Source organism: Mesoplodon densirostris, chromosome 3, assembly GCF_025265405.1.
Source record: "Mesoplodon densirostris isolate mMesDen1 chromosome 3, mMesDen1 primary haplotype, whole genome shotgun sequence".
NCBI lineage: Eukaryota > Metazoa > Chordata > Mammalia > Artiodactyla > Ziphiidae > Mesoplodon > Mesoplodon densirostris.
In genome coordinates this window covers 307,584-323,749 of record NC_082663.1, presented here as the reverse complement: position 1 = coordinate 323,749, position 16,166 = coordinate 307,584, and the positions used below count along the sequence as shown (strand labels likewise).

Below are 16,166 nucleotides of genomic sequence, written 5' to 3'. Positions count from 1 at the left end.
CCCTGAAGGCAGGACAGCCTTGCGGTGCCGCAGCTCTGCACCCGCTGGAGAAGCAGGAAGAGTGTGGCCCTGGGCACAGAGGTGAGGACAGTGCCCTGAGCACTAACCGGGAGATCAGGCTGTGTGCATTGGCTTCTGTATTTATAGCTCAGAACAAAAGTTTAAAAAAGATTTTATGGCTAAGATGTCATTTTAATTTTGAACATGAATAAGAAAAAGAGCAATGTCAGCTATCTTTTGCCAAGAATAAACTTCAAACTGGCAGGACATTTTTCAGCTCCATGTTTACTAGCACTGACAGAAAAAAAACAGTTGCAAAGGAAAAATAACAATATTTAAGATTCGCTTCCTAAAAACCGGATGAATAATGAATATGGGAACACTTCCTCTACCGAAAGCACGACATCTCCAAAAGCACGCTGCTCGTAGGCCCACACTCCGCTCCCACGGGCTCCAGGGGTGGGAGGCCCCGGGCTCCCCACCCAGGAGACTCAAACGTGAACCGCGCGTCCCGCAAGAACGTCAGTCCTCGCCTGCTCTTATCTCTTTAGAAAGCAAAAGGTCCCTAAGCGCATAGATCCTCAAAGCACATCCAGACCCCTCAGCAGGGGCCACGAGCTTGGGGGGCCGCGGGGCGGGGTCGGAGGGGGCGCCATGGCCGGGCAGGTGGGAGAGCAGAGGGCTGGATGCAGTGCCCGCACGGTGAGAAGGGGCACCGGGGCGAGGGAGTCCGAGGAGACACGGGCCGAACTGGAGGAGCCGGCTGGCCACTGCTGACCACAGCCGGCGCCCGGCCACCAGTCCCGCCACCTGTCAGTCCATCCTCTCCTCCTGGTCAGCGTCTGATGCTTCTAGTAAAAAGCTAGAGTAGCGTGGAGGGAGGCTGCCAGCCTCCGAGGGGCTTGGCTGAGGTGGGACAGAAAGGGCGTCTCGTGGGCTCCCTTCCTCACGGCGGGGGCTGCTGGGCGGGGCCGCGGGGGAAGTGGGTGCTGCGGCTGCTGCCGTGCTCAGCCGTGTCTCTCCGTGGGCGGAGCTCAATGTGTCCCCTGTGAGAGGCGCTGGCCCCGGGGGGCCGGGGACGTGAACGGGAGCTGACCGCCGTGATCACTCCCGTCGTGCTGGCGAGGGCGGCGAGTCCAGAGCGACAGGTGCGGGAGGGGCTCTGGCCGACGGAGCAGCCTGGGCTGCAGGGCAGCGCCTGGAGGAAGCCGATGGGCTCCTGCCCGGCAGAACTTCTCCCAGTGTAAGCGGCACCAATCCTGAGCCATGTCTGCCCTCATCGGGTCAGCCTAACAGACGCACCGAACGTCGGGGAGCGGAGGGCATGGAGGACGCCGCTGGCTTCCCGTGAGGGCAGAGCTGCCCACCCAGCGGGGCTCTAGGGCCCGAGGTGGACAGGCAGGGAGACACGTGGGCACGGCCAGGGAGGCACGGCTCCAGGGTCACCTCGGCCGCCGGCTGAGGGGAAGCCTGCCACGGGTTCCTCTCCCTCAGCGCCCACACTGTCCTGTGCAGGGACGGCCTGCATCCCCCCAGCCCCTTGGAGGAGGGGCAGACCAGGGCCTGAGTCTCTCTAGCGGAGGCCTCGGCACCCTCGCTCTGTGATTTGATCCAACCCTGGAAGCTCCACCTCCTCTTTTCTTGTTTAAGAAACTGACCCATGAGCAACGGGGTCAGGAAAAGCAGTTCAGAACCAGCTGGCGGGGTCTGTCTCAGGTGAGAAGCCCAGCTCGGGCGTGATGCCCAGCGTGTAGTGCCGACAACAGGGCAGCTGGCTCGCCCGCTAGACCTGGGACGCACAACGCACAGTCTTCTGTCCTCACTTTGAGGGGTAAAAAGCCTGCTCAACTTTTCATTAGGTTCTCCCGTTGACAAGTAAAACCAGAAAATGCAGAACGGAAAACGATTTTCAGATGTGACGCTCATGGGCCTCGAGGTCACCGCCTGTGCTGCCCCCAGGGGCTCCTGGAGCCACCTTGCAACCCTTCCTGAGGCTTAACTTCCCAGTGGCTGTAAGCGGTCACACCTGAGGCCCACGGGGACACGGGACACGGGCGAGGGCTCACCTCCAGCAGCAGCCTTCCCTCCAGCACAGCAGACCCTCCACGCGGATCCCTGTCTCCTGGTGAGGGGGCACCAGCCGCCGGCTGCTGCAGGGCTGTGGGAGGAGAGCGCAGTTAGTGACGGTTCCCTGACGTTTCTCCAACTTCCACCCACTCTCTGCAGGCACGCTGACCTGTGGTCTCCTCGCTGCCCAGACACCCAGGGCGGCGGGCAGGGCAGCTGGGTGGGAGTCGGGTGACATTCGGGGGATCGGGACTTCACGGCTAGGCCGCACCTGAGGACCCCGCCCCACTCTGCTCCCCAGAAACTGCACTCCCCCTCCCCTCCTGCAAACCCCTTAACCCCCCTCCCCACCTCAGGGACCCCCCGGGGGTCCCCAAAGCTCCTCTCTCTAGACCCAAGCGTGGGCAGGTCCCCAAACTGGACACCACTGGCCTGGGTAACCAATCACCGGCCGGGACTCCCACGTGCCCCTCACCCATCCCTCCCTCCTGGAGCCCCTGCCCCTCACCCAGAGTGGAGCAGCCAATGCCCCCGGTGGGCGGGCATCCCCTGCAGGCTCACGCTGCCTCTCCCAACCCCCCCTCTGGCCTCACATCCACTTGGGGTGAGAAGCTCAGACAGACAGATGTGCAGGTCAGACAGACAGATGTCATACACATCCCAGCCCCTGGCGCTTGGTGGGGGACCCCCAACCCTGCGCTCAGCATCATCGGCACCTGGGAATTATGGGGGCCGCTGGGAGCTGCTGAGGGCACAGGCATTAAAGGGGGTCCCGGCCAGGAGTGGGCCTGGCGCTGATGCCTCTGTGGAGGCCGGGATGGCTGTGCCTACCGTTTCCCTCATTTAGGGGAAATGTCAATGCCACCAAGGGCCCAGCAGGCGGTCCCTGCCTCGTCTGGTTTTGGGGTAAAATATAACCACAGCATGGGACTCTCCAGCATTTCTCTTTCAAAACCAGCAAGCTGTGCTGAACTTTCCCTCCAGGGCGCATCCGCTCCCCAGGCGCTGGTCAGAAATGCAGGCTCCCAGGCCCCAGGACAGCAGGCCCCCGACGTGCTCTCCAGGTTGGGCCAGGACCACTGTGGACCGAGACCCCTCACACACACACAGGCAGTGGCCAAGGTGGCCCTTCATTTACACCTCTGACGCCAGGCTCAGGGCATCCACAGGGGCGAAGTGCACGATGCAGAGGCCCTCAGAGAGGCCCCTGGACTGTGCCCCTTGGGGGCCCTGCCATGGCCTTCAGTCTCCGCCGGCCTCTCCGTCCCTCCCTCTCTCAGAAGCTTCCCTTCATCGCCTTCCTCTCCTGCACTAGGTAGAACGAGAAACGAACCCATTTTCTCGAGGGAAAGCAGGTGTGTTCTGGGAAACACGACAGGCGCACGCGGGTCCCTGGGCAGCGCCGCCGGCGCCGCCGTGTGTGCCGCAGCCGCCCAGGCCCCCCTTCCCAACCGAAACCCGCCAGCGGCCAAGCTCCCCTCGAGGCTGCTGGTTCTCAAGGCAGCGAGACAGCTCTGAGCAGAGAAGCCAGAGGCGTTAACTAACGTTTAGTCCATTTTGTGCTCCACTCTGCTCGGAAAGCTGAGAGGTGAATGCGTGAAACTCACAGAGCTCGGATTCGTCAGACCCAGGAGCCCACCAAGAGGCGCCATGTCCGCGAGGGAACCTTCTGGCCTCAGAATGCTCCGAGCCTCTGACAGAGGGTCCCACAGGCCCCGTGCTCTGCTCTCAGGGGCTGAGAAAGCTAAAGGAGGGAAACGCCGACCGGCGGGGCCCCGGGTCCCACTCCCACCCCACCCCTCCCCGCAGCCCCCTGACGGCACAAGGCCACGTCTCCCAGCTGGGCGGGCAGAGCCCATTGGGCCTGGGCGGACGTGGGGTCACAGCGGCGGGGCTGGGGGGCAGGACCCCGCCTCAGTGCGCCCAGGGGGACGGCCACAGCCCAGACCGCCAGGGCCTGCCCGCCACACACGCCGCTGCAGGGGCCGCCCGGGCTCCAGCCAGCTCCCCGCCCCCGTGCGCGCTGGGCTGAGGGGAAGGGGACGCTGGGACGGGGCTTCCCTGCTCGCCGGGCCTGCGGACGCCGAGCGGGCTGTGCTGCCGCCCACGGCCGGAGGCTGGGGAGCCCCAGGCGGTGACGTCACCGCGGCGGACGCGGTTCGCCGACCCCCGCCGGGACCCAGCCCCACTCCGCGGCGCGCAGACAGATGCGATCAGTCGCCCCCAGACGTGCAGGGGTCGCGGCCCCCACAGGGGCAGCTGGGCGGGGGTCCCCTCCTAACCGCCCTCCCCTCCCCCCCACGTGGCTCCCCAGCCTCGCGTGCGCCCCCGCCGGGCACCCGCACTTCCCTCCTCCGCAGCCACATTCCGCGGGGCACGCCCGGCGGGGCCTCCTCGGGCTCCTGTCACGCGATGGAGCGTCAGCGCCGCAGTGACAGCCGCCTGGACCCCGGCCAGGGCCTCGCGTGCGAGCAGGGCCGCCAGCGCGCCCCACCCCCAGGCCTGTGGTGAGACTAGAAGAAACCGAATGTGATTCCGAGGCTGTCCCGGAGGCCCAGCCAGGGTGGGGGGCGCCTTCCCGAAAACTCATCTGAGCCGACAGCCCCGGCCCCCAGGTCAGGAGCGCCCGGAAGTTAACTCAAGGGCAGCAAACGCCAGTGCGGGTGGGGGCCGCGGGCAGGCCCGCAGGCTGTGGGCCCTCTTCCGGGTGGGGGACAGTCCGGAGCGGGGAGCAGCCCCGAGAGGGGAGCGCCCGCGGCGGTGGGAGAGGGAGCAGCTGGGGGAAGAGCCCCGGGCCGGGGCACCAGCCCCGCCGTCACCTGGGCCTGGTATTCATCCCAGCGTCTCTCTCCAGGGTGCCGCTTCCTCTCCTCTCCCGGCTACCACACGTCTCACCCGCGGGTCTGAGCGGGGCCCTGGAGGGGAGGCAGGACTCTGGGCAGGGGCCTCTGCAGGCGGACCCTCCCCCCCGCCATCGCCGGCGCAATCTCTGCCCGGTCTCCTTCGTGACAAGCAGCAAGCCCGCCGCCACGGCTCGCCCCGCCCCGCCTGCTCCTGGTCGCCCCTGGCAACAGGCCGGGGAGAAACGCTGGCAGGGAGCAGGTGTGTGGGGCGAGGGTCCACGGGGAGTTGGTGAACGTGTGCAGAGGAGTCGCTGTGGCCCCCTAGGCCCCGCGAGGAAGGCCGTTTGGGGACGGGGTGTGGGGAGCAGTGCCCCGAGGCCTAGAGCTCGAGGCGTCCCCTGCGGTCCAGCCAGGGGCGGAGAGGCCTGTCACGTCGAAGGGCTTCGTGCCCCTGTGAGCCGCTGTCCCCAGAAAGGGGGCCAAGCCACATGAGACGGGACCCCGGTGGCACCCTTCAGCCCCAGCCTGCGGGCAGCTGGCCCTCCTCCTGCCCAGCCTAGCCTGAGGGGCAGTGGCAGGTGGGAGCGGCCAAGAACCCTGGTCCCACGGAAGCCGTCCTCCCGCAGGACAGAGCCCGGGCCGCCTCTGGTCTGTAGACAGAGCTCAGGGTCTCGAGGCAGAAGAGGAGGCCCAGCCAGGGCCGTCCCTCCCGGAGATGAACGGGCTCCCAGGGGCTCGCGCAGCCCAGCCTGGACCCTGAGACCAGCCTGGACCCGGTGCTCCGCCTGGAGCCCTGGCTCCCTCCCCAACTCAGGCCCGGGCTCAGCCGCACTTGAGGTTCTCACTGCCCGGTCCAGGCTGTCCACCAACTGGCTGTAGAATCAACCGGAACCAGCCTTCCTCTCACTTCCTTGATTTCTTGCATACCTGAAAAGGCTCGTTTGGAACAGAGAGAACATGAGGAATCGTGGTGGAAACAGTGGGCATCCCTGTGAACATGCTGCACACACAGCCGTAGGGGGAGGGTGAGAATGGAAAGGCCACTGCCCTTTGCGGCTCGGACTGGGGCTGACTGCACCCCACCAGCCCCACCCGGTACCCCGCTTCCTTCCACGTCCTTCCCACAGAGGAGACTCAGGGCAGTTACCACCCTGGGCCAAGCCCTGGGCCATGGACACCCCGCCCCCACCAGCAGCTTCTCAGGGGTCCTGTGCCTGGGTCTGGCCCCTGAGGGGTGCCAAGTGCTGCCGGTGGAGGAGGAACCAGAAGACGCCCCATCTCTGCCCCTAGATGGTGTGTGACACCCAGAAGCCACTTTGCTCCCAGCCAGCTCCTCAGGGGACAGGACAGGTGAGCCCAGATCGTGGGGCACGCTGAATCTGGGACTTGTAGGGCTGTCCGGGGATTGGGGTACAGGACTTCTGCCACCCGGGGTGATTGAGAGAGAAGCTGGGGACACCACGGGAAGCTGGGCTGAACCCCCGATTCTGACCAGCTGGAGCTCCTGGGGTGGATAGGTCCACGTCCACAGCCCAGCCCCTGCTTTGAACGAACACATGCCTGGTAAAACCTGGCATCATCTCAGCATCGAGGGAGCGCCCTAGGCTCTGCACTGTGCTCTGCACAGCACACATGGCCTTGGCACCTGGGTCGTTTCCCCTCCAGCCCTGGTCCAGCAGCGCGCTGGGCCCAGGCCCTCGAGTTCAGGGCTGACATCCACGCTTGTCTGCGTGTCCCTCTGGAGGCAGCTGGCATGACCACGGCTCTGCCCTGCTCTCCCCCATGCTGTGCCCAAAGGGCAGGGTGGAGGGAAACAGTGAGCTTGGAGCTCCCGGGACCCCAAGGAGCAGGCATGCCTCCCACTGCTGCCCACTTCCAGCCCAGACCCCCTCAAAGGCCTGCTTAGCAGAGGAGCTTGAGCTCAGAGCAGGGGTCCTGGGAGCCTCAGCGCTGCCATAAGATGGGCGTGGGCTGTCGTGAGGATCCAGCACGGACACACACACCTGGGGAGCTCCGAGCGGGGGGGGGTGGGCAGCAGGTGCCCCGTAAACGTCCTGATGTTCTGCGTTCACATCTTGTTGCTGCCAACTCAGCGCCAACCTCCACGAGGCCTGTGGATGGATGCCTGTGTCCCCAGATTCCTGGCCCCCCAGGGTGGTGGTGTTCAGAGGGGCCTTTGGGTCACAAGGGTGGAGCCCCATGAATGGGATTAGTGTCCTCATAAGAGACCCCAGAGAGCTCCCTCACCCCTTCCGCCATGTGGGGACAACCCAGAAGCGGTCTTCACCAGAGCCCGACCATGGGGCACCTGACCTCGGACCTCCAGCCTCCAGGACTGTGAGAGGTAAGGTTCTGTGTATTTGTCACAGCAGCCGAGCCGGGTAACCGGCGAGGCAATTCCCTGGTGACCATCCCCTTCATGCGGCTGAGGCCAGGCGCGGGGGCTGGGTGAGCAGGACCTTCTGGCGGACTCCCCTGTCACCTCCTGCAGGGCCGGCATGCCCTCCTGTGAGACAGAGGTCCAGGACGTGGGGGACCAGCCGCCTTCACAGGCCGGGCTGCTAACCGGCTCCACTCACCACTGCCCCCACCGCCAGGCCCCACTCTGGGTGACCCTGGCGACAACTCTTGGGGCCCAGAGGCCACGTGAGTCCAGGGGTTGAAGGAACCCCGAAGAGCCCCAGCTCACCTCTCCCGACACCCGCTCTTCTCTGTGATGAGCGGGCGCGCGTGGGGCTCCCGTGCAGTGCAGTGCACCTGCCGGGGGAGACCAGTGACCAGGCCTGATGTCCGGGACGGGGCCAGATGAAGGGCGTGGAGCTCCCCACCCCCCTGTGCCTTCAGACCCCGCTGCAATCCTGGCCTCAAACTAATGGACCACTTCAGTTTTCAGACATTCAAACTCTCCTCCCTTCGCTTTTCAAGAACTAAACGACAAACTCCTTGTTTTGCCTTTGGAAGATGCACATGCATCACACGGGCTGGAAGAAAGCGCTGCAGCAGAGGACGCTGCTGACTCAGTCTCCTTCTGGACAGGCTGTCTTCTGCACCTGGGCTTCCAAGAATGGACTTGCTTGCCGAGTTCTGTGCCCTCGTGTCCAGCTGTCCGCCCACCCAGCACGGGCAAGGTGCCAGGAAGCACGTGGGAATAAAACAGCAGGCGCCAGAGGAGCTCTTCTCTAACCATGGAGGGAGGCGAGCTGGGGAGGGGGCACCAGCAGGCGCTACGGGCAGGGGTGCCCGTCCTTCCTAACCCCACGGTTAGGCTGCGGGAGAGGAGGGATTCAAACTGCCCGTCAAAGCCCCAAGTTCACCCGGGCGAGAAGAAACATCAGGAGTGTGAATAAACGTGCTCATTTCACGCAGAGCCGTATTTAGAAAACAGAAGAGTCCAGCCCAGGATTATACCGCATCCGCTTGTGGACTTCCCTGTGGCGGGTCATTCGCCTGCCCCCAGTCATTCATTCCTCCAGCCCCCGCCTGGGGACACAGGCGAGCACTGAGGGTCCCAGTGTGGCTGGAGGACGCCTCCAGAGGGGGTGACTCTGAGCAAGGCCTAGAGGAGAGAGACCAGCAGGCCGGGCTGTGAGGGGGCCGCAGGGGAGCTGGGTCAGCAGCCCCCGGGAGCCCCTCCCCGCCCTTGAGACACTTGTCTGCACAGGCTGCTCCCCACCTGCTCACCCACTAATCTTAGCGTCCATTGACGTTTCTGGCCTGAATTATTCCCGCAATGGTTACCAACTGGGGATTTTATAATTCACCTCTTCTCTACAGTCACCCATCTAGAATGGATGTATTGTTAGGAAGAACTTTCTCTTGGTATTTATTTATTCATTCACTTATTTATATCAGTGTGGATTTATGGAATCCCATTTTATTCGCTGGATTATAATCCATCACCATCCTTATTCATCTTAACGCTGAAACTGTCCCAGACCTGGCCAGGGAGCCCCTTCAGGGTGGCTTGTGTCCCAGGGCAGGTCTCCTCACGCTCTGAGCACGGCCTGCTGTCCAGCACGGACATTCTAAGCTTATCTTGTCCTTTCTCTGCTCCAACTCTAGACGGAGGCCAGAAAGCCTCCTTTTAATGGTGAACCATGTCTGGAAACCGAGATCTGAATGTAAGCTGTGCTCCCTGCTACTGGTGTGGCCCTTTCAGCAGACAGAGCTAGAACACACACACACACACACACACACACACACACACACACTTATATGTGTGTGTGCATAATGTGAGTTCACACGATACCTCCAGTTCCAATTCTACACCACAGGATTCAGTACAGAGTGGACTTATTTTTCCTTTAATATTTGATAGAAATTGCTTTAATTCTATCTGGGCCTAGATTTTCTCTGTGGGAAGATTTTAACCACTGATTCAAATGGTCATGTGACTATTCGGGTTTTCTATTTCTTCTTGAGTCAATTTTAATAAGCTATATTTCTAGGCATTTATTATGTTTTCAAATTTATTGGCATAAATTTGTTCATGATAACCTTAACCCATCTTTTAAATATGTGCAGCATCTATAATTGTGTTCCTTTTACATTCCTAATACTGTTTGCTATTTTTCCTGATCAGTCTCACCAGATCTTTGTGGTTTTTTTCATTTTAAAGGAACTCTATTGTATGTTTCCTTTCTATTTCACTGATATCTTCCGCTTTATTATTTCCTTTCTTTGACTCTCCTTTTGTTTTACTCTTCTTTATCAAAACTACAAAACTGAATGCTTAGCTCATTAATTGCAGCCCTCCTTCTTTTACATATAAACACTCAAATTTATTTATTTCTAAGAATTACATTAGCTGCATCCCACGCATTTTGATTTATAAATATTTTCTCAGTTCCATCATGCTTTCTTCTTTGATCTATTTTATTTATAAATATGTTTATTTCCAAATATATCAGGGTTTTCAAGTCATCTTTTTTATGGATTTCCAGCTTAACTGCCTTAAGGGCTCACCATGCATTCTTCATGGTTTTGTCATATGAAATTTATTGGGACTTGCTTTATTGACCAATATGTTTTCAATATATTTACAAGTTCCATGTAGGTTTGAAAAAATGTGAGTTCTGAGTTTCAGAGTATAGTGTTATGTAATGTCCATGAGATTAACCCTTTTTTGCATTGTTCAAATCTTCTATAATCATTACTGATTTTTGTTTATTTGCTCTGTTAAGTACTGAGAGAACTATCTAAAATCTTTCTCTCTGATGATGAATTCATGTATTTCTCCTTGTAGTTCTATCAATATCTGTTTTATATTTTTGAGATTATGTTATTAAAGGCACACAAATTTAAAATAATTTTATTTGCTTGATGAAATAAAATGTTTAATCATTACTAAATGATTATTAAATGATACTCTCTCATGATCTCCAGTAGTGTTTTTCATCCCCAAATCAATTTTTTGATATTAATATAACTTCATCAGATTTATTTCAGTTCATTTCAGTTTCCAGTATATCTTTTTCCATCCTTTTACTTTCACCCTTTCTGTGCCTTTTGTAAACAGATATAGTAAATCACTTTAATAATCCTTATCTGTTAGTTGGCATGTTTAGTCCATTTACATTTATTGTAACTAGTGACACATTTGGAATTTTATGCTTTCTATTTGTTCCATTCTTTCACATTTCTTTTTTCTCCCTTCTTGTCTTTTTTCTTTTGACTGTTTATATTTTCTCATTCCACTTTTCTCTCTCCATTAGTTTGAAAATTATACCTTTCTGTCATCTTGATGGTTATCCTGGAAATTTTATTATGAATTAGTTAATCAACCTCCAAAGTTAATTAATACTAGAACTGTTGAAATCTTTAACTCAAATCTCCCACTCCAAATTTATATGCTATCATGGCTAGGGATTTATTTCTCTCTATTTTTGTTCTTACAATACACCATTACTACTATTTTATTACATCAGTGTTTGCTTTGATTGATACATATAGTCACCACCTTCTTATCCATTCCTTCTCGAAGCCCAAACCTTCCTTTCCTTCTGCATGAAGTGCATCCTTTAAATTTTTTTTTAATATGTTCTCTTTGGGTTCTCAGCTGCACTTAGTTTTTGATCTCTGAGTATTCCTTAATTTCCTGCCGGCTGACCAATATATTTTTAAAGGTTTCAGATATTTTATCTTAAATTTTGGATGTTATCTACAGGACAGCTGATTAGTTACTTGCCGCTGTATCTGCTGAAAATGGAAGAGGCTGTATGTCTGGTGGCAGATCTTCTCCACTCGACTCTAAATTCTAGGAGGCGGGGACCATGGCAGCTGTTCTGTGTACTTGCATTAAAACTGGTTTTTAAAGTGAAACTTTTCAGTCTGAATTTGGGCCAAGGCCCCACAACTACACATGTGCCAACTATACCTGGGTCCCAAAGTGAGATCCCAGGTGGCCTCGGCAAGGCTGCAAAGATGTCAGAGGTGAGAGATGTTTGAAGCTGGGAGAAGGGCCTCCTTGGAGGGCTGTGCTGTTCACCCCACACCCCCACCTGCACCAAGAGATGGGTGGGGGCTCTGTCCTCACCTGATGCCCAGTGAGAGGGGCTTCATGATGGCCCTGTGAGGGCCTGCCACGTGCCTCCAGGGGCTAGCGGGGCTGGGGTCTGTCTACACTCAAGAAATCCAAAGGAGGTTGGACTGAAAGTGAGAAGTACCACGTGCCCACCAGCAGGTCAAAGATGTATGTTTCCTGGGGAGCAGGTGGGGCCACAACATCCAAGCACTGGCCTAGGGTGTCTCAGCTCCTCCCAGGAGGGTGCCTGGAGACATGAGAAGAGACTTCAGACCATCTGACACCCAGGCTAAGGAAGGAAACACAAAGAACCAGCTGGAGAGGATGGGTCGCCCATGTTGGCCACCGAGGCAAACAGACCCTCAGGTACATGGTCCTCAGAAGCCAGGAAAACACCAAGACCACCCAGCCTTGTGTACCAGCTCAGGGCAGTGCCAGTCAGGCAGGAGCTCTCCCAATCTTCACCTCTTCTACCTGCTGCTACTCCAACCTGGAAGGGCTGGGAACCATGGCTCCCAGTGAGGCAGGACCTCAGGGAGGCGCAGCCGAGCTCACCACCAGGCGCCTCCCACCCCTGCCCGCTGCAGCCTCTGTGCAGGCGGGGAGAAGGCTCGCACTTGAAATACTTTTAGAGATTTAACTGTTTTGACTGAAAGGCACTAAATGACCCAGAAGGGACCCGGAAAGTCTGGGGCCACCCCCAGTCCATCCAGGGGCAGCGAGAGAAAAATCAAAGTTGTTTTCTGTGTCCTGGGGCGGGGGGGGGCACATGTCCTGAGGAGGATGCAGGTACCAGGAGAAAGTGAACGAATGAGTGAATGAACCAAGAGCCTGCCCCTCCCCTGGGCCAGACTCACCTTTCAGAGGTAATTAAGAGATGATGGGGGAAATAAAAGCAGCACAAAATGATCCAGGGTGATCTTTCTGCAGGATGGCTGTGCAGGGGCCTGCCTGGGGTCTGGGGTAAAAGGCAGGTGTGCACACAGCAGGGCCGGCTCCCTCCGCTGAAGGCCCGGACACAACCCAAGACAAGTGTATCTTTGCTGGAAATGCCCCGGGGAGGCTGTCTTCCAGAAAGTGCCAGTGATAGAGGGAAGGGGGCTCTGGCAGCTGAAGGGCTGGAAAGTAAACGCAGCAACGACCCAAATCCAATCCCCGGCGGGAAGGAATCCACCAAACACTCCACGTGAAGAGAGAAAAATCCAGTCCCAAACCTCCCTCCCCATCACATCATCACAGGGGCCTCGGCCGCTTTGACAAAACCCCACACTCAGCAGAGCCTTACTTCCTCACAGCTCTGAGGCCAGGAGCCCAAGCTCAGCTTCCAGCGAGGGCTCTTCTGCTTACAGTTGGCCACCTCCTCACTCTGTCCCCTGAGGCCTTGGCCGCAGGGGACAGGAGAGGAGAGGGCCCTCTGGTGCCTCCTCTTATGCGGACGCTAACCCTCCGGGATCAGGGCCCCACCTCGTGACCACTTCCTACCCTAATTACCTCCTCTGAGGCCCCATCTCCAACACGGCCACACTGGGGGTAGGGCTCAACATACGCCTTTGTGGGGGACGCAGACATTCTGTCCATGACAGGGCTCACCAGGGGAGGATAACTCTTCAGTGAAAGCTGAAAACCGGTACAATTTAGCTTAATAATTGCATACACTTCACTCTGGGGTTACAGGATTGCTAAGTCTCAAGGAGCATTTCACCTCTGACCTGCTAAGGAGCACTGCATCCTGTGTGGGGTCCCGGACACATCTCATGACGTGAGGGCTTCTGGACCTCCCCACTGGGTGGGGGTAAAGCAGACCCGCCCAGCCCAGGTGAGCCAGGGGCCAGGATCGGCCCCATCACAGAGGGTGCAAGTGGACAGAGGCCCAGATCCAGGCCAGGGTGCACAGTGAAGGGGGGCAGCAGCCTTTCAGCGTGGAAATCTCCAGATTTTCACGGGAAGCTGGAGTCGTGCTCTCCCTTCCCTTCTTGCCTGCTGAGACTGTCCCCTCCCTCTGTTGATGCCCCCGACAATCCTGCCTGCAGGCCACGCATCAGGCCTGGGTGAACCGCAGGCCCTTGGTCATCTCCAAGCTGGTCCCCACTCTGGGCGCTTGAACCCCAGACCCAGCGAGTCTCCCAGCTGGGCCGACGCCGCGGTGCAGACCGCTGTTGGGACCTCACATCCTGGGCCACATGTCCTGGAAGGAACCCATGTCTGGTCCCCCTCACTGTCCTTCATGTTCTCCACTCACCCACCCTCCCTCCCTTTTCTTTTATCGACCCCCAATTTCCCCTCTTTCCAACAGTGAAATTTGCAAGAATGGAAAATCCCTCTCTTTGGCACAAGCAGACGGTTTGTAACTTAGAAGCGCCAGCCCTCAGTCCATGCAAAAACCAAATAAATTAATTAAATAAGCCCACTGCCTTTTAAAAATTCATGAAAGTCAACACCAACACAAACATTACAAGCAAATTTTCAGGCCATTATTGCCCTTGGAGGTTGGAACTTTCCAGTTCATGTCCTTCCTGAAGGTGACTTTTTATGGAAGCTTTAATGAAATTAGTTTATCCGTTTCTGAGTCAGGAAGCACAGATTAAGATCCAATTTTTATAGCTTGACTTTTTTCTAACTATGCAGAGGAAATGAATTCAGGAAAATGTTTAGAATTTCCCCTAAAATGTACAGCTTGAGGGGGATTACAAACTTTGGAATCCTTGGGAGAAAGGTGTGATGGAGAAACCAAGTTCAGGAGCTCACCCCACTGTGACCGGCAGGGCTGCCCACCTGCAGCTCGAGGGCTCAGCAGACCTGACAGGCATCCCCCTGCCTCAGGGGAGGGGGTGGGATCGGCCGTAATCTGGGAAAAGGAATCTCTGCTCCTGGTCAAGAAGAACCATGGGTTCAGGTGGACACCTGGACAGATGCCTGAACTCCTGGAAACAGCAAAACTGAAGCCTTTCCAAGACCACCAACCCTGGCGTGGCTGGGCACAGCTGGACCTGAGGAAGTGACCAGAGAGGAAGAGACCAGTCCCTACTAACGTCCCACATGCAGCTGGATGCTTCTGGGGGAGGAAGGTGAACAGAAACCCCACCTGGGCAGCTCCAGAGCTGGCCTAAGCTGTCCAACAGGTCACTGTGAAAGCCCAGGGCATGGGGAACCCCAGGCACAAGGATGGAGACCCCAGCATGGAAATGGAGACCCCGTATGGAGATGGAGACCCCAGCATGGGAGACGGAGACCCCAGTATGGGAGAGAGAGACCCCAGTATGGAGATAGAGACCCAGTATAGGAGATGGAGACCCCAGTATGGAGATGGAGATCCCAGCATGGGGATGGAGACCCCAGTATGGAGATGGAGATCCCAGCATGGGGATGGAGACCCCAATATGGGAGACAGAGACCCCAGTATGGGAGATGGAGACCCAAGCATGGGAGACGGAGACCCCAGTATGGGAGATAGAGACCCCAGTATGAAGATAGAGACCCAGTATAGGAGATGGAGACCCCAGTATGGAGATGGAGATCCCAGCATGGGGATGGAGACCCCAGTATGGAGATGGAGATCCCAGCATGGGGATGGAGACCCCAGTATGGAGATGGAGATCCCAGCATGGGGATGGAGACCCCAGTATGGAGATGGAGATCCCAGCATGGGGATGGAGACCCCAATATGGGAGACAGAGACCCCAGTATGGGAGATGGAGACCCAAGCATGGGAGACGGAGACCCCAGTATGGGAGATAGAGACCCCAGTATGGAGATAGAGACCCAGTATAGGAGATGGAGACCCCAGTATGGAGATGGAGATCCCAGCATGGGGATGGAGACCCCAGTATGGAGATGGAGATCCCAGCATGGGGATGGAGACCCCAGTATGGAGATGGAGATCCCAGCATGGGGATGGAGACCCCAGTATGGAGATGGAGATCCCAGCATGGGGATGGAGACCCCAGTATGGAGATGGAGATCCCAGCATGGGGATGGAGACCCCAGTATAGAGATGGAGGTCCCAGCATGGGGATGGAGACCCCAGTATGGAGATGGAGACCCCAGTAAGGAGATGGAGACCGAGGCACAGTGATGGGGACCCCAGAATAGGAATGGGGCCCTCAGTATAGGAGATGGAGATCCCAGCATGGGGAGGCCTGGCATCAGGAGCCAGGGTCTGACAGTTTCCACAGGCTGGGCTGTGAGTCCCCAGCACTTCCCGGGGTCCCAGAGACCTCCTGTCATCCCCCTCCCCGCTTCATGAGCACAGCCCTCAGTACCCCAACCTGGGCGCTGCAATCTCTGCTTTTCCGATTTCAGAGGTGTTGGCTCCTGAAGAGATGGAATTCCCGCTGCTCCTTCAGCGTTTTCCAAAGCCGGCTCCCTGGGCCCCACAGGCTGCTCCATGCCGACCACACGGTTTAGACTGTGTGTGTTTGCATGTCCTGCACTTATGTGGAAGCCAGCGATGCTTCAGCAGTCACCTGAGCAACCTGCACCGGCGACCTGGCAGCACCAGCAGGGCCTGGGTTCCAGGATGAGGACCCTGGACTCCACACCAAGACCACAGCAGCGCTGAAATGACTGTCTTTGCTGTTTTACACATTTGAGGTTTTCCTACCTAAAAAATGGATGCATTTCAGTAAGACTTTGGAAACCTGGAAAGTAAAACAAAACTCCTGTAACCGCGCCTCAGAGATAAATGCTGCTAACGATTCTGTGTGTCAGCTCCAGTGGGGGCTCGGGCAGGGTCT

General features: G+C 57.2%; 1 protein-coding gene across 3 annotated transcripts in view; it reads right to left on the bottom strand.

Annotated features, from left to right (window-relative positions):
* AHRR (aryl hydrocarbon receptor repressor) overlaps positions 1-16,166 on the bottom strand; it is a 73,132-nt gene that overhangs the window by 37,995 nt on the left and 18,971 nt on the right. For 2 of the 3 annotated variants that reach the window (XM_060092684.1, XM_060092685.1), the window contains exon 4: positions 2,067-2,158. The exons of the other annotated variant lie outside the window; for it this stretch is intronic. In XM_060092684.1, the coding sequence (XP_059948667.1) occupies positions 2,067-2,158 (92 nt within the window). The remainder of the gene's footprint in view (positions 1-2,066; positions 2,159-16,166) is intronic. 3 annotated transcript variants of the gene reach the window in all.